The sequence below is a fragment of the Pollicipes pollicipes genome, unplaced genomic scaffold, assembly GCF_011947565.3.
Source record: "Pollicipes pollicipes isolate AB1234 unplaced genomic scaffold, Ppol_2.1 Scaffold_6138;HRSCAF=7277_pilon_pilon_pilon, whole genome shotgun sequence".
Classification (NCBI taxonomy): Eukaryota; Metazoa; Arthropoda; class Thecostraca; order Pollicipedomorpha; family Pollicipedidae; genus Pollicipes; species Pollicipes pollicipes.
The window spans coordinates 21,025,516-21,043,323 of NW_023596818.1; the positions used below are offsets into that span (position 1 = coordinate 21,025,516).

Below are 17,808 nucleotides of genomic sequence, written 5' to 3' on the forward strand. Positions count from 1 at the left end.
TATATATATATATATATATATATATATATATATGTATATATACATATATATATATATGTATGTATATATATATATATATATATATATATATATATATATGTATATATACATATATATATATATATATATATATATACACATAAAGGCATCTTAGTCGTCTTGTTTGGCATTTGTCGTCGAAACCAGGTTTCGGTAATCGGCGTATGGTTGCTGTTATTTTGCTTCAGACATTGTTTGTCGGACGTGTATGGCTTTTAGAGAAAGTGTGTAAGTTGGTGTACGTAACTATTAAAGCATGTCATGGCAACTTCCGGCTGGTAGCTGCAAGGGAGAGTGGGGTTACTGCGCAGCACCCGCCTTAGGCATGCTCGACACGACTGGTGTTGTTTTGGCGATCATTGTCGGACGATTACCGATATCGGTTAAAGCGGCTGGTGTTGATCGTCAGGTTTTCGTCAGTGCAACTGTTCCATCAAATATTCACATCGAAGTGAAGGTGGGCACACTTCAGGGGTTCTGTCGCACGAAAACGGCAAATAACTTGGTCACATTTTTGGGTGTTGATATTCGACCGGTTTGTTTTTCAATTTCCTACAAGACGACTTGGCAAACTAATGCAACTTGCTGCCGTCTGTAAAACCTGAAACATTGCTGAACAATCCATAAACACTCAGGCAGCTGCATGAAGCTGGGCCAGAGTCAACAACTCATGTCAATCGTGTAAATGAAAACGTGAAACATGCAGGAAGAACAGAAGATACTGAAGTAAACAGCGTACGGCCGTGAAGCTATAAAAGGGTGGTTAGTTGGGGCAGCTGCGCTCAACTGAACATGATATCGTAATTTGCACTTCCTTTATTCCTGTTACAAATAAGTGGTGGAAACGCTCCTTTAAAAGTGATGTAATTTCGAGCTGCCATTTTTAATGCCTTGCTAATACTTGTGCTTCAGAAAGCAAGCTGGTCGTGGTGGAGCAACTGGACATGGGAGGGAGAGGGAGGGGGGGGGGGGGGGGGGTAGTGGCCCACCAATAGAATATAAATCGACACCCGTGGCCGTCGCGTAAACACACATAGGTTGCACAGTCTGCAATTTTCCACTGTCCAGCGAGTGAATATTCACGTCTGGTGTCATCAAATGCCCGTAAAATAGCCTCGTAAAGAGCGAAAAGGCGTCATTTTGTTGTGCTTTGTTTTGACGTATGCGCGCCACACTTGGTATCAGAGCAGGCAGGGGCAAACTTTAACACGCGTGTTTTGGTGCCAATCAGGCAGCATTTCAAAGTCACCAAATAAGCTAGGCCAGTGCTGATATTTTACAATGCCGCCTTTTATGGCCCTCATCAAAAATGTACTAAATCATTCCGAATTCATCGTGTTGTTCGATTAGGGCGTCCGATGGCTCTTGGCGCCCAAGACCAGCCAATGGTCATGTCGCGTGCCATTCGTTTTCCCATATTCAACCTAATCCATAAAGATAAAAGCGATATGTGTGCAATTGGGGAGGCGTGAATATGTCAAGAGGGAAGTAGGACATCATGGGACACCCAACGAGAGGTAAGATCGGGATTTCAGAAACGAGTCCAGATACTTTGTCCGAGCGTAAAGCTTGATGTCCTTCAAACACCATCCTCTTCAGAGGGTGAGACATCACCTTGGAAGGCATTCCCCGCGCATTCTGAGACAAAGCCAGTCGGCTGGCGTAAACCTCGTTGTTCCAGCCAATGCTGGTTTCCTGCCAGTCGGCTAGCGGTCAATCAAACGGCTAGCCGCTGAGGGGGGGGGGGGCGGGCAACTGGCCGATCCGGCTGGTCGAACGTGGGGGGAGTCTGATGTGGGCCCCAGGATTTAAACTGCTGATTTGGGGGGGGGGGGGGGTCAACAATGCAATGGAGCGCGGAGCTGAGGCGTGAGCTCATGATTGTGCGAAGAACAATAGTCTACGCCTACCTACACCCCTGTGGTGTGCATGTACACCATGGTTCGGAGCTGGGGATTCTTTCCAATGCAATGAAATCTAAGAGATTCTCCAAGAGAGAGTCAACTCCCCTTTCAGCGACGTAAATTACGTCGCACCCCAGCGTAAACACGTGTTTTCAAAGTATTCCAAACCAGTGAAAACATGGAGGCTTGGGATTTTGCGTATGAGATAAACTCCGTCGGCCAACAGAAGAGCAGAGCAAAATGACCACTGCAGTCGAAGCACCCGTAACCTCAAACAAAATGTAGGATCACGTAGAAAAGCCTCACCGCCACCCATGCGGTGAATTCGTCGAGCCGTTGAAGCCGACTGGCCGAACTTATGGCTACCGGCTTGTTTGAAGGTAAGATATTGTGACCGGATAAAGCTTTGCATCGCATTTATTCGCATCGCGTTCCTTCGTACGCATACGTGCACAACTCTTCTTCATGCGTGTGCACCTATACTGGTGCGAATACGAGAACGTTTGTGGTTGGCCCGCGGGCCAACCACAAACGTTCACAAACCTGTTGCCGAGAACTTGGTTGGCTGAAGTTCGAACCAGTGCGTCACATGGATCATGTGGTACTCCTATCCCCAAAGCTGAAGTGCGCCTTAAAAGAGCTACTGTCTTAGACGTGATAGGGGAAAAACCAAATTTATATTATAACGTTTCATTGAACTTGTGGGATAATAGCTTCACGTTCGCAAATTTTTGCTTAGACAGAGCGTTTCAAGCTTTCGTAACATTTATTACAGAAACATGTTGACACATTGGTGTGTTGCAAGATTACGGAACACACACGTTGAAAAGTAAGGCAAATTAAGTGTATTGCTTTCATAGAGGTGAGCAGAGAGTCAGATAAGATTTCTCCCGCAGGTTCGGTAATTCAAATAAAAATTCTGAGTGCAAACAAATTATGGCATCGCTGATCAAATCGCGCGCGTGCGATGTAACAATAGGCAAATACTTAAAAATGTGGAATACTCCTTTTAAAACAAGCTCGGGCGGGGATCAAATTGACCCCGGCCTCGAGGGTTTTCTGGAATGTTTCCCGAACAGCATGGTGTAGCCGCACCAAACATTGCTTAGCTGTAGACAGTTGAATGGCGGATCGTGTGGTAGCCAAAAATTGGATGTGCCTTGTAAGTTTATTGATCTATAGCAGGTCAAAATCGGACCATGGATTCAGCGAAGTCAGTTTCAAGAGAATCGTTCAATCTGATTAAATGAACAATTAAATGACCAAATTCCATTGACCTAGGGTCATATATGAAGGTCAGACCAAGGTCAAGACCATCCTGTTTTATTACTTTAGGGCTTGCTGTCTGCGAAAGTTCCTGGTGCTCATTTCGAATGGATTATGGCAGGAACCGCATAACACATCTTGCATGGACTTCTTACAGGTCAGAATAGGTCACGGACCTAAAATGACCCAGGTCACCATTTCATTTTTAGGAACATGCTGTCTAGCTTTATCTTCGTGGCTTATTCAAATGCAAAACTCAAAGCAGCCTTCTACGATTTTGGTCACCATGACCTTCGAAAGCTAAGCAAGTTCAATGACCTTGAGTGAGCATGTGACACTTTGCTTAGAGCAGGTACCTAGGTTCTGAGGACACATTGGAGACCAACTTGAAGACTGACCTTTTTGACCTTATTTGACCCAAAGGTGTATCACCTACGAGGCTCAAACTTTGACTTAAGTGAGTTTACGTACAGGGCACCGCACCGTGTGAATTTGGTGTCTTGTCTCTACCCCTTTTACTTCCTGAGATCTCAGGGAGACCAAGCTGATCCCCACCCGAGCGAAGGGCATCCATCCGGCCACCCGGAGTCGTGGTAACACCGAGCAGTGGGCGCCTGAAGAACAGCCGTCATGCAATAATAATCTCGAACGTTTTTGAAATTACTCGGAACCGTTCGGAGGAATAGGCTGGGCTTATGTTTAAGCCTATCATTTCATACTGTTCCCTCAACTGAGGGAAACACGAAAGTAGAGATTCCATCTTTTCTTGCCTAGTTCCATCAATAAAGTCCACCACCTGGACACAGTGCAGTAACACTCCGTTCCTCTCCGTTAATCCCCTTCACTTGCAAATCTATAAATGCACATGTGAGACGTACTCTCGAATTGCCTTTTAAACGCACGAATAGACATCCTAAATCGCTGAAAAGCGCTTCTTTCAAAAGCGTTATAGTTTTCGTCCACCCGCTGGCCACTGTCCCACGTAAACCGTGGTCCAACGCCGCGCGGCCTCTGGAGACTGCAACGCCGGGAGCCTGCGTTGTTGTTCGGACTTGCGAGCATGCAAGGTCAGAACTGAAATAAAAATTTTCAACTTTTCGATTCTGAACAAAGGTTGAACACTTCTAGACGAGCATGAGCTTGTCATGTCAATGCAAATTTATGACCTTATTTCGATCTACAACCTACGTCCACTATCACCTATTCTCACAAATCTGTGTGCAGCCCAGAAAAAAATTAGGCGCAGTTCCTGTGTGCTACTGGCTTAGAAAACTCCATTGAAGCATTTTTTTTAATGAAGAACACCGTCAGAATATGGTTCCTTAAGCTCTCTGACTTTAAAATAAAAGCAGAATTGTATTTTCCGGTGGTTTTTGGCTTTTGTTTCAGTTTATGACAAAGATGGAAACACAACGAAGAAAATCGCACCCCTCAAAATCAAGTGGGAAAATCCTGTATTTCATTCGTTGCATTTTTTTGTTTTTAGGGTGCTTTGACAAGGGGGGGCCGTATGTAAACCATGTGTCTTTCCCACATCGCCAAGACCCTGGCTGCGCCCCTGCGTGGGCGAGCTCACTGGCCATCAAGAAGGCGTATATAAATGTAATCTCATGACCGCTGAACAGCCAGCACAATTAACAGCATTGTTGCAACCAGCCTGTGTTCCTTATAGCATTTCCATGGCAGGTGTTTCATTTGTCATACGTTCGACTGAGCCAGCAGTAAGGGGCAAAGTCAGCTGATCCACGCCTCGTATTCGTGTACACGACGTGGGTGCCCGCATCGAGCTACCCTGATGTTGTCTGTTCTCTCCTTCGTCAGGCTGAGTTGGTGATGTGTCGTTGAGACCCGAGCTGGAGGGATCTAGAGGTGGATTTTTCCTGCACTTTTGAGCCTTCTCGCAGTAAGCACATACTAATTGAAATAAATTGGGAGGTGACGTTTTGGTAACATTTCGATGTCGCAAAAAGCATGACCAAATATCTTAAACGCAGACTTGCCTAGAATATTTCAGAGCGACTTTAAGATATCTGGCGGGATTGTTCCTGCCAGTGGTGCATGTATGGCCATGTGATGAACAGCTGAGGGTCAGTCACTCCTGAAAGGGGCGCAGTCGTCCCATCTGCCCCAAAAATGCGGCATTTCGCGTCACACCGACTGGGCCAAGGCTATGCATTGGCTGCACCCACCTCAAATTTGCCATGACATGCGTCGGACGTTGCTGCACATCTTCCGATTTGTGCGTCGGTTACCACACTGATTGTGTGGTATCCGATCGCTTACGCTGTATTTTGCGCTCCTGCAGTTTTTTTCTTCAACGTGGCCGGCCGGTCCATCAAACATCGCGGCGCAGCATTCGCACCATAGTGGTATGGAGCTATGTGCAAAAGTTCGCTCCACACAATTGGCACTCTCGTTCGTCGGCGGCAACTCTGGTTGAAATGATCGTTTAAGGAATCACAGTTTTCTTTTCATCGAATAATGAAGTTCGCCAACTTTTGGGTGCTAGTCTCAATCACCATGGGATACATCTTACCATTTTGGCACTTCTTCGCGCAAGCTGATCTTGATTTACTTCAGTAATCTTCCGATCAAAATCTGCGTAAAATCGGTAACAGAATTTACGTGCAGCACACCTCAGTTCTGGCAGCTCAGAGACAGCCCGTGCCAAAGAGACCCACGCTCCGTGGTGTGCAGACCACGAAAAAAGCACAAAATGCCGGTAAGGGCGCGCACTCGTTCACCGTGGCCTACGGCTTTCTATACATGCCCCACCACGTGGTATAGAGGAGACATGTCCCGCAACTCGGCCGAATTTTCTATTCCATATGTGTGTGTTGCATGAAAAAATATCTGAGAAGCCTTGATGACCGCCAGCTTTGACCCTTGGCCGTATTCCAGGCACTCGCAGTAATACTATCAAACAGCATTAACACCGTAGGGAATGCTTTAAATTCCCCCGCAGCATCTGTCTTAATTATGCAGCAAGAACGCCTGCCATCGCCATTCGTGTTTGCGCTGTAGCACCATAGATTGCAAGACGGCTGTCCTTCTCCATTTGAGTAATTACTGATGGCCACGGCAGGAGCCGCGGCCAAGCGATTGTTGATCGACGTTGATGATCAAGGGCGTATATTTTGCACGATTACGACTGTTTAAAGCATAAAGCATGCAAATCAGAAGCTCTTTTGAGAAAAAGCCCAGTGGCACCTAGCTACGGTGGAAGAATGCAATGTTTGGACACTGATGTGCTTATGAATGGCGAACAACGAATTTACGAATTTACCTTTCCTTATGTGCACTGATTACGGCGACAATTCCGTGGCCGGTTCGAAAGTTTGTCTGGCCCGGTTCGGCTCGGCTCGGCTCGGCTCAGCTCGGCTCGGCCGACTCGGCTCTGCTCTGCTCGGCTCGGCTCAGGTCGGCTCGGCTCGGCTCGGCTCTGCTCGGCTCGGCTCGGCTCGGCTCTGCTCGGCTCGGCTCGGCTCGGGTCGGCTCGGCTCGGCTCGGCTCGGGTCGGCTCGGCTCTGCTCGAGTCGGCTCGGCACGGCGCGGCTCGTCTTGGCTCGGCTCGGCTCGGCTCGGCTTATCTTGGCTTGGCTTGGCTTGGCTTGGCCTGGTTTGGCTTGAATTCTCTCGGGTTGGCTTAGCATAGTTCGGCGGTGCTCCTGCTCTCAAAAGTGAGTGATGTGGACTGTAGAGGTATTACCGAAAATACTTACGCAGGCTATGTACTCACATGGCTTTACGGTCTGGGCAGCAGACAGGTAGGCTTGGCTGGCAGTTAGCACCACTATCATAAGCTTGTATGACCTGAAACGAGACCAGCAGAACGATACGTGATGCGTTCGCTTCAGAGAAACGAAAGTTGGTAAAGTTAATGATCTAGGATGCCTCCCTGCTTCATAGGTTTTATATTTCAAGACTTTGTACTCTGGTGCGGTCGTACAAAGAAAAGAAACGGCAGAGGTGGTGAACGGTTTGGCAGAGCCAGGATATGGGAGCAGAGTCATCAAGCAGCTTTGTCAGCGTGGAATTTCCGGGACAATTATTTGCAGCATTTGGAGTACCTGGTCCATGCAACTATGCAATGCTGCAATTTTTAAACGTGAACTGGCTATCGTTGTTCAACGATAACCTGTGCACGAGCAAAAAGTTAGTAGCCGATTCGAGACATTCGACCCATTCATCATGTTCGAAAACCAATGCATGTTATGTGCGACCGAGGGCGTTAAGAGCCAAATTTGAACATGGATATTTTTGATCATGATAACGATAATAACGATAGCGAATAAATGATTCGATGCCTCCTGTGACATGACCAATAAGCATCGCATCATCTGCAACATATGTGCATCACCGCAGCATAGCAAAAGTTGTCCCTCACATGAAAGACCGCGCTATGCAGGCTTCTAAAATCAGTCTCGTTTTGCATCGTCTTTTTCATCTGACAATGATCGACTTCCAATACACCCGAAGGTGCTGATTAAGTGAGATAATGGTGCAAACAGAGGTTTAAGTGTTCAAGTTTAAAACAGAGTCTTAAGAATGTAACCAATGTTTGCTCTGTAACTCGATTAGCCAGCACCCATGGTATACTGGAGGTCGATTAACGTCATCTCGAGGACTACGTTCATAACGCCGAGAAAACAGCAGCTCAAGGTCTTTTTTTACTAAATATCAAGCACATCTTTCTTGGTTTACTTTAAAGCGTACGTCTGAAATATATGGTTTGAAGACCGGGAAGTGGTGTCTGTTTCTGCATATTGCATCAACCAAGCGACGTGCTGCAAAATGGATTCATTTTCGACTTTGCCAGACCATGGGCTTCCATATGAACAGCGACCTTGCAATGCTATGTTGGATATTGAATAACGTACGATGATGGCTAATTCGAACAAAACATTCGGCACATTCGTAATAACTGACATTATTATTTTTCATTTCGATTTCCATTCCCATTCGAGACGTTGAACACAGGTGACATTTGGAAAAGTGCGCATATTATGTGTGATCTGTGGTAAAAGAAGCCGAAATTTCAACCTAGAAGCCTTTGCTTTTGCGGGAATTCGACACACAAATAGCATTTAACCAAAAAAAACTAACATCATCTGCAACGCAACTATTTCTGCAATATGTGGACTTATTGATTGAAGACATTCATGTAGAGGTATAATATGGCAAATTTACCACTCATTTGGAAGCAAGTGGCATGTGAAGACAACACTTTATGGTTTTGACATAACGCTAAGTTTTTACAGCACTCGGAAAAAAATACTGCTCTACCGTATCTATGTCGTGCATTTGAAACCTAGACATCAAAGCGCACTACATATATACATATACATGTATATATATATATATATATATATATATATATATATATATATATATAACAGCCCGCTACATTCGAAACCGCGCTGTTGAACCTCAGGATGAATTGAAGGGACAAATGTACCGATCTGTTTTGAATACTTTTAAAGACGACGTACACAAACGCTGGTACGTCGTGTTTATTATGTCAACGGGCGTCCAAAGACGATCAACCGCCTCATGGAAGAGAAGATACGCCACGGGCAATTACTCGACATTAAAGGCGTCAAATGGCTGCAGTCATGAAAGCGACATTAACGTCAAACAAAGTACAAAGGAACAGCAACAGTGTTGTTGCTCTTCAAGGACATAACAGTTACTTTCTTAAGTTACTAGGCTCTCGTGGCAAAGGACGCGGGTCAAGCGCTGAGACTGGAACTCTGACCGAGCCAGCAGTAACACCCCTGGAATGCGAAGCTTCCCAACCGGGGCTCAGTCGGGTTTCGCGCGCTAACATCGGCGTGCAGGCGCCGGGCACCCGAGGGAACTCCGCTGTTTTCTCTCCGGCGTGGGACGATGCAACCGACAGGCTGGCGAATCTCGGTTCGCAGATGAGTAATAACTGACTGGCACAAATGTACACAAATAGTGCGCCGGGTTCAAATGCCCGGTTATCAAAGTAGCTGCATATGTGTACGAACGAAACACAACATTAGCGAATGTTAATGGAGGCGTAAGAACGCGCGATGCTGTTTTACGCTATGCAACAAATTGTGCGCGCCAGTGGTCCGATAACTAGGTTTTCAAACTGAGCTATGCCTCCCCCGATCACAAAGCTTTGCATACTTACTGCATGCTCTTAGCACTAGACTTGGACAATATTAAAGCATTGAACTAGGTTACAAAAGCAATCACTTGATGACTACTCGATGATCCGAAACCGGTGCAGGCTCAACATAGGTGTGTCAGACCGCAAGCGGCGCTACAAACGTGAACATGGGCGTAGAACAGGGGGGGGGGGGGAGGGGCAGGGGGCCATACCTGCCGCCTTTTGCGGATAGTAATCACTAATACAGAAGCGATGCATGGAAAAAATCGACTACAAAATTGGATTGGCTCCCGCTCTTTCTGAAACGTCGGTTACACTCCTACACCTGGAGGCAGCCTCTCTCACCGCATGACGGCGCCGGCGCGGTGCCCCGCGTGTGGTGCCTCTGACTCGGCCGCCCGCTCGACAGTGACCGCGACCGCCGCCGGCACCGCCGGCTATCGATCACCGGCCGTACCGCACGCGTCGCGAGAAGCGGCCGTGCCATTACGGCACATTGTCGCAGTGAAGGCCGCTTAGCGAGCGTTTACACGGCTGAAGGGTTGCGCCCGACACGCGACGGCGGATAAATCGGCCGCCTTTGACGCGTCGGCGCCCCTGGAAACGCGATCAACACGCGGCGAGGTGGTGCCGCAAGGAGCTCGACGCACGCACAGCCTGCTGCCGCTGCTGCTTCTGGAGGATTCGCAGAATTATGGATTAGGCCGCGCCATCTTAACGACCCACTTGCTGAGAACACTTGGTACGCTATTCACACCACACAGCCATGAACAAGCCGGCGGCACTTCGGGTTCCCTGTACACCTGCAGGAAAAATGGGCACCTCATCGCACTAATGGCCAGTTCTGCTTCGCTGTGATCTCCCCTTCATTTGGCCGTGATGCGTTTCAGGAAATAAGCATTCACTGACGCAACAGGACTCAGGACGGTCTGCAATTCTGCATGTTGTCTTAATCATTTCAACGCTTGAGAGTTGAGTCTGAATGTGAAAATTGAGCCAACAAACTGATGTCAGCGTACTGCCATTCGTTTTTGATCCGCACACAGTCGTGCAGGTCCAAAGGTCAGAATTACAATAAATGTGTGTGGTCGTGCTTTCGGTCCACTTCATCAGTGAAATTCATCGATCTACCATGGGTTATTGAGGGAGGGCCAGTCCCTGCACGATCTCCAGTGCATCGCTAACATCACTTCCTCCCCGTCAATCTCTCTGGGCGTGCCATTCACTAAAAGGAAAGGAGCCCGCAACCTAGCTGTCGTTACGTTCAACTACGGTGTTCTGTGATTTCCTCGCTCCACTGAGCGTTGCGTAGCGAGGATGCGAGTGCAGGGACGGCAATCTAGACAATGCCAGGCGATTGGACACTTACAAAGCTCGGTGATTGCTCACCAGGCTGCTCATCCTGCGTAAAGCTGTGTGAAACTGAAAAGCTGCATGTAGTAATGCGTATTCATTAGCCCCACAACCTGAATGCACCCGAGCTGGTAGGAAAGCAGCCGTGGCTTGGCAAATGGTGGGTGCCCACAGGCGGATGCACGTCCAACAGATTTGATGACCGCTGTTATGTGAAGGGAACACTGATCTCATCGGAGGTCTCTAGTCATCGCATAGCAGGCATAGCGTGGCATAGCAGGTGAGTGTGCGACTTCCAAAGACTGCTGATGCGGCTCCACGGGTGATCGTCAAAGACGCTGGAGCCGTCACGGGTCTCCGGGTCTGCTGGTCAGGCCGCGCGACGTCACGGGGACGATGTAAGGTCGACACCTCCTCAAAGTTGTCCACGCTGACGTGTTGACAGAAGTGCTTGAAAAGGGCTTAAAAGGCTGTCCAATGAATCAGTCTTCGGCGCTTTTGCCGTCATGTGATCAAACAAGTTTTATCACGAGCCCCAAGGACCCCTGAGCACATAGGCGATCTATATGCCGTCAAATCGTCTGCTGGAAAATGCAACGCGGTACCCGGATTCAAAACTATCTGCTGGACCATGCCACAATCTACGACTTCCTGCTGCGCAGAGCTCGGAGCTACCCGGATCCCGCAAAGTTCAGGATTCCAGAGGGTCTGATGATTACTGACCTTATGACCTAAAGCACAAGCATTTGGAGACACTCCGCCGTTTCAGGCGGACTAAATGTCAATAGAGAACTTGCCTAGGCTGCTGAGTGATCGAAACTTTGCAAGTGTTCAGATGGAAGACAAGGGTGTCACTGGTGGAGTTTTTCAGAAACCTCAATGCTGCGGTGCACGGATCCGTTCCGCACTTTGCAGTCTTGCGTGACGAAATGGGTCCGGATCCGGATCTTTGAACCCGACGCAACGCAATGATTTTCCAGTAGGTACGATTTGTTGAGCGCATTTGAAGGAAACCTTCCAGAACTCGCACAACAAACACCAGTTCTCATTGGTATAAAATTCTTTTATTTGGCGATTAACACTAACAATGTACAAAACCTAGGTATGATGAGATGATGAGGAGGCCACCATGTTGGCCGTCGGCCAGCTTGTACGGCGGCCATCCGTGCGCGCGCACGCGCCTCCACTAGTAACAGATGTACCCCATATACGTAACGAAAGACTGACGCGGTGGTCTCGGCCGGAGCGGTGTCAGCGCGCCGCATCCTGACCGGGGCGCCGCGGCCCTATCACGTGCGGCGGCCGGCGCTCGGCCGGCGCCGTCAGACGCGCGACTCCAGCGGCAGCGGCTGCAGCGGCAGCAGCTCCAGGCCCGCCAGGCAGGAGGTGGGCCGCACGGCCGCGCCGTCGCCGTCGCCGCTCGCCTCCGTCCGGCTCGCCGCCAGAAACAGCCGCACGAACCGGTCGATGTCCTTGGAGCCGCCGACCGTGTGGCGACGCTTGAGCGCGCGCGGCGAGCCGTGCGCGGCGCGCGCACGCGTCGGCTCGGCGGCGCGCTGCTCAAACCGCTCGCGGATGCTGCGCTTCATGCCCTTCTTGGCGTCAGCCGTGGGCGGGCGGCGCGGCGGGGGGCGCGCCGGCGCGCCGACCGGCCGCTCGCCGCCCGCGCAACCGTTCATCATCTGCGGCAAGAGCGAGGCGTCAGTGCCGGATGACGTTCCCGACAACAGGCTTCCAGACTCGAGGGGCCGCGGCGAGGTCAGGGTCGCGAACCCGTGCCGGTCAAACCTCACCGCAACTCCGACGTCCACGACCATTCCTGTCTCAGAGCTACACTTGGATAGCACAGGTCAGGGCGAGGCCACCGCCCCCCCCCCCCCCCAGCCCCGCGCGCTGCCAGACCGCTAACCTGCAGCTGACTGCTGGCGCTGAAGCTGCGGTGCAGGCTCGGGTCGCGGTACATGCCAGCGCTGCTCCACGAGCTACGCTTCTCGGTCGCGTCCGGCCGGCCGGCCAGCTCCAGCAGCTTCTGGTCTAGCGTCTGCACCAGCGACGCCACCAAGTCACAGCCCTCGGCCGACAGCTCGGGCGCGTCCATCTCGGCTGCCGGCGTGTCCGGCGACGAGTCCTGCCGCAGCGGGCCGGCGGTGAGGCGGACAAGCCGAGCTGTCTCAGGGCAGCGTCGCAACGGACAGGCGAACCAAGCAGCTGAGAGGCGTCTGATCCGTGAAACGCTATCGCTACGTCACATCATTTCACTCACAACGCAGCACGTTAGCATCGCAAGTTCTGCCCCGTCCGTTAGATTGACGGCAGTGAACATGAAGAGCCAGTCAAACAGTTTCTGATGCCACCATTCCGCATGCTCCTAGCGACGCTCGCTCAGGCCGAGGCCACCACAACCGAGATCGTCGCCCGCTAGGTTGTCAGCCGCCGGACAGGCGGGCTGGCGCGCGCTCACCTCCTCCTTGCTGGAGCCGCGGCGACGTAGCGTGCCCTTGAGCGCCACCTTGAGCGGGTCGAAGGAGCGCGCCTTGAGCGCCATCTCAGAGCGCTTGAGCTCCACCTTGCGGCTCTGGTGGGCGGCTACGTCCTCGGCCGAGCCGCCGCGGCGCACGGGCCGCGGCGAGCGGTACAGCCGGCCGCTGGAGGTCAGCCAGCGCGCGCGCCCCGACTCGCCGCCCTCGGAGACGCGGCGCGCCTCGCGCGCCGCCGCCGGGCTGCCCGGCCGCAGCGCCAGAGGGCCGGCGCGCGGCGGCAGCGAGTCGGCGCGCGCGCGGCCCGGCCGCGGCCCCGTGCCCGACGACATGGTCGAGTAGCCGGAGCTGAGCGTGTCCCAGGCGGCGGCGGCGGGCGGGTGCGGCGGCGGCGGCCGCGAGCCCGCCGAGCCGTCCGAGGCCACCGAGAGTCGCTCCTCGCGCTCGGCGTCCGGCAGCCGGCCGGCCAGCTCGGCCATGTGACGCGCCACATCTGTCGCACGCGGACAGCGTCAGCGGCCGCGCCGGCGCCAGAGCAGCCACAGGGGAGCGCCGCCAGCCGCGGCAGCCGGGACCGGCAGATACGACAGCGCGGGAGCTCAACAGGTGAGCCATGTTACGAGAGAGGGCCAGCCGGCTCAGACCGATCTAGAGCAGTACAAACCGGGCATATATCAGAGTGGTATTCCACTGGCTGACTTGTGGATATGCGGTTAATGTTTGTAAAAAGGCAACGAATCATTATCACGTAGCGGTGGTCAGACGCATGTTAGCTGGCGTTGTAGTGTTAGAGATATGTTATGTGCACGCTCATGGTGCGGTAAAGTGCATTTAAGACAACAAAACACACTCGACAATATATCAATAAACGTAACGATTAGTGGACACAAATTCATACCAACCAAACGTTTAATAAAATCCCTCTGTACACAAAAAGAGATGTCATTGGGCAGCCAGTGAGCATCAACGCTGCTCTACTAAGCTCGGGGCGGGCGCACGGTCCTCAGTGAAGATCGGTTCAGCCAGGTCAGAGTGCGTCAGCTAGGCTATCGGTGTACTACAGCAGCAACAAAGCTGGTCTCGGACCAGCCACACCCACTCACACCCACACACAAACAGACACGGCAGCGGCGCGCGCGCGCGCTCTGGCGCGGGCGCGGTGAGTAACGTCACCTGGGGCGCGCCGGCCCAGTGCGACGCCGCCGAGGGGCGCTAGCGGCGGCCGGCGGCCAGGCCTACCCGCTAAAAGGGTACCACACGCCTAGACACCAGAGGGCGACAGAGACACAGGCTATAGACCGGTGCGCAGGTGGACAGAGCGGGCGTCGGCGGCGCGCGGGCAGCGGCGCGGCTCAGACGCCCGGCCGGCCGGGAGGCGGGCTCGGTGCGCGCGCCAGCGTGGTGCGGGCACACTCTAGAACGCGCGGCGGCCGGGTCACCATCGGCCGTCACCGAGACGGAGCGTCACGGCCGCGCGAGCCGCACAGGCACCGACGGCCGGCGACAGACACGGACACGGAGAGACAACAGCCAGAGCTATCGGTGCGGCCGGATGGTCGAGGTCGGCCAGCCAGAGCAGCTCAGCCACCGAGTCGGACACGGAGCACAGTCAGACTGAGGTGCCGTCGCACAGTGCGTGTCTAATTAGTGTACTCGCTGGCGACTGCATTGTTTCTCGCCGAGCCTGAAGTAACCAACGGACCGCCCAACACCACACAAAATCGCCAATTGTGTCGGCATGCCTTGGCTTTCTGCATGTTGCGTGGGAATTTTAGGAGTGAGGTACAATGTTTCTGAAACCTCTTTCATGTTTCAAAAATCGGCCACCCGTAGGCCATTGTGGTCTGTACAATGAGCAACAAAGTATGGTGGTCGTAAACAGCCTGGAGCAAGCTAAATTTCCAAGCGGCGTCCTAATAAGAGAAAAGCGAGTAAGAAAACAATCACTCCACACCTCAACCAAATAACGAAAGACGTGAAATACAACCATTGACAGACAGCCTATTCAAATACAAAACACAGTGAGAGCCTTGCCATTTCAGCTGTCATGACACCACCTCGTTCGCACAGTGTTAGACATTGTCTCTTTAGACCTCCCACCTTGCCCACGGCCCGACTCGTCCCGGAGACCTAATACGACCCGGCGAGCGGACCGGAGGAGGCCAGCAGCGGCGCCTTCTCACCTGCCGGGTTGTCGGCCAGCTCGTCCAGGAAGTCTGGCTGCTCCAGGTCCTGTTTGGCGCGCGCCCACTCTCGCTCGATGCGCGCCCGCTGCAGGTCCAGGTCCTTAGCCTCGCACTCACTCTTCAACTTTTCCCTGTTGCGGCGAGAACGTCCGAGCAGGTCAGCACCGGTTAGGTCAGGTTAGCACCGGCCAGGTCAGGTCAGGCCAGCACCGGCCAGGTCAGCACTATTGCAATAGTAATGAGACCCATCTTCTGCATTAGTCAGACACGCCGGGACAGCAATCTCGCAAAACCCCACCACCAACGAGACAGAGTAGACATGGGCAGAGCATGACGTCGGCAGCCCGGGCCGCCACTCACGCCGGCGCCTGCCGCACCCCGGCTCACCTCTGCAGCATGGCGCGCAGGGTCTCCTCCTCAAAGCGCCGGATGCGCTCCTGCGTGGTCTGCGAGAGGCCGGCGTAGCTGGGAATGGCCGTGTCGTCCTGCGGCGGCGCGTCCGGCCCGGCGCGTCCCAACGACGGCAATGACTCCGAACTGAGACGGGGGGGGGGGGGGGGGGATGGTTACGGCGGGCGGCGCACGGGAAGCGCCACTGGATTACGCGGTGGGAGTGGGGAGGGGGGATGCTTCGCCTCCACCCCGCTTCGCAACGGCTCCGTATGACGAGGTAGCAGGTCTGGGTCGGCGGCAGCAGTGGACACAGCTGCATCACCGGCCATTGTCGCTCGGACTGGCTGCCAGATCACTGCACCACACGGTCGCGGTTGCTGGGAGCCATTGGTCTTTCACAGATCACTGCATCACACGGTCGCGGTTACTGAGAGCCATTGGTCTTTCACAGATCACTGTATCACACGGTCGCGGTTAACTTGGAGCCATTGGTCTTTCACAGATCACTGCATCACACGGTCGCGGTTACTGAGAGCCATTGGTCTTTCACAGATCACTGCATCACACGGTCGCGGTTAACTTGGAGCCATTGGTCTTTCACAGATCACTGCATCACACGGTCGCGGTTACTGAGAGCCATTGGTCTTTCACAGATCACTGCATCACACGGTCGCGGTTAACTTGGAGCCATTGGTCTTTCACAGATCACTGCATCACACGGTCGCGGTTGACTGGGAGCTATTGGTCTTTCACAGATCGCTGTATCACACGGTCGCGGTTGACTGGGAGCCATTGGTCTTTCACAGATCACTGCATCACACGGTCGCGGTTGACTGGGAGCCATTGGTCTTTCACAGATCACTGTATCACACGGTCGCGGTTGACTGGGAGCCACTGGTCTTTCACAGATCACTGTATCACACGGTCGCGGTTGACTGGGAGCCATTGGTCTTTCACAGATCACTGTATCACACGGTCGCGGTTGACTGGGAGCCATTGGTCTTTCACAGATCACTGCATCACACGGTCGCGGTTGACTGGGAGCCATTGGTCTTTCACAGATCACTGCATCACACGGTCGCGGTTGACTGGGAGCCATTGGTCTTTCACAGATCACTGCATCACACGGTCGCGGTTGACTGGGAGCCATTGGTCTGTCACAGATCACTGCATCACACGGTCGCGGTTGACTGGGAGCCATTGGTCTTTTACAGATCACTGCATCACACGGTCGCGGTTGACTGGGAGCCATTGGTCTTTCACAGATCACTGTATCACACGGTCGCGGTTGACTGGGAGCCATTGGTCTTTCACAGATCACTGCATCACACGGTCGCGGTTGACTGGGAGCCATTGGTCTTTCACAGATCACTGCATCACACGGTCGGGGTTGACTGGGAGCCATTGGTCTTTTACAGATCACTGTATCACACGGTCGCGGTTGACTGGGAGCCATTGGTCTTTTACAGATCACTGCATCACACGGTCGCGGTTGACTGGGAGCCATTGGTCTTTCACAGATCACTGTATCACACGGTCGCGGTTGACTGGGAGCCATTGGTCTTTCACAGATCACTTTATCACACGGTCGCGGTTGACTGGGAGCCATTGGTCTTTCACGGCCCGTCAGCTTACGCTGTACCCTAACGACTGTCAATCGGACAATGCGTGCAACAGGACAATAAATGCAGCAGCTGCAGAAGACTTATCTGCCTCACTGCTACGCCAGTGCGGCAACAAACCAGAGCGTGATGACAGCAATCGCTGCATTGAGCGCCTTCAGGCCGAGAGGCAGCGCTCGGCGTCCCGGCTCCGGACTGTGCCGTGTGCCCTGCCCCACCCCGCCGCCCGCCGGGGCCGGCGTCTCACCCGTCGGCCGGGGCGTGCTGGGCGGCCTGCGGTGGCTCCTCCGCCAGCCGGATCGGAATGACGTGGACCCGCCCGGCGCCGTCAGCTGCGCCGACTGCGCTCGAGGCAGAAAGTGCCCGCTTGATTTGGTTGTTGTTGCACTCGGAGGCTGAAGAACGAGCGCCGAGGGGCGCCGCCAC

The 17,808-nt window shown here is 52.9% G+C and overlaps 3 protein-coding genes across 3 annotated transcripts in view; all 3 read right to left on the minus strand.

The window, feature by feature from the left end:
- Positions 1–9,743, minus strand: part of LOC119106364 (ionotropic receptor 25a-like) — a 42,230-nt gene extending 32,487 nt beyond the window's left edge. The window contains 2 exon segments of the mRNA XM_037229990.1: positions 6,949–7,022; positions 9,697–9,743. Of these exon segments, the coding sequence (XP_037085885.1) occupies positions 6,949–7,022; positions 9,697–9,701 (79 nt within the window). The 5' untranslated portion in view covers positions 9,702–9,743.
- A 2,009-nt stretch (positions 9,744–11,752) lies between these two features.
- LOC119105436 (uncharacterized) lies at positions 11,753–13,660 on the minus strand. Its single transcript, XM_037228901.1, has 4 exons — positions 13,589–13,660; positions 13,166–13,405; positions 12,614–12,832; positions 11,753–12,386 (listed from the first exon to the last, which is right to left on the minus strand). Exons 1-4 carry the CDS (start codon positions 13,658–13,660, stop codon positions 12,027–12,029), a joined length of 891 nt encoding a protein of 296 aa, XP_037084796.1. The 3' UTR covers positions 11,753–12,026.
- A 697-nt stretch (positions 13,661–14,357) lies between these two features.
- Positions 14,358–17,808, minus strand: part of LOC119105281 (rho GTPase-activating protein 21) — a 28,238-nt gene continuing 24,787 nt past the window's right edge. Inside the window, exons 15-18 of the mRNA XM_037228748.1 lie at positions 17,630–17,808; positions 15,755–15,904; positions 15,365–15,498; positions 14,358–14,442 (exon numbers count right to left, since the gene is read on the minus strand). Of these exons, the coding sequence (XP_037084643.1) occupies positions 14,417–14,442; positions 15,365–15,498; positions 15,755–15,904; positions 17,630–17,808 (489 nt within the window). The 3' untranslated portion in view covers positions 14,358–14,416. The remainder of the gene's footprint in view (positions 14,443–15,364; positions 15,499–15,754; positions 15,905–17,629) is intronic.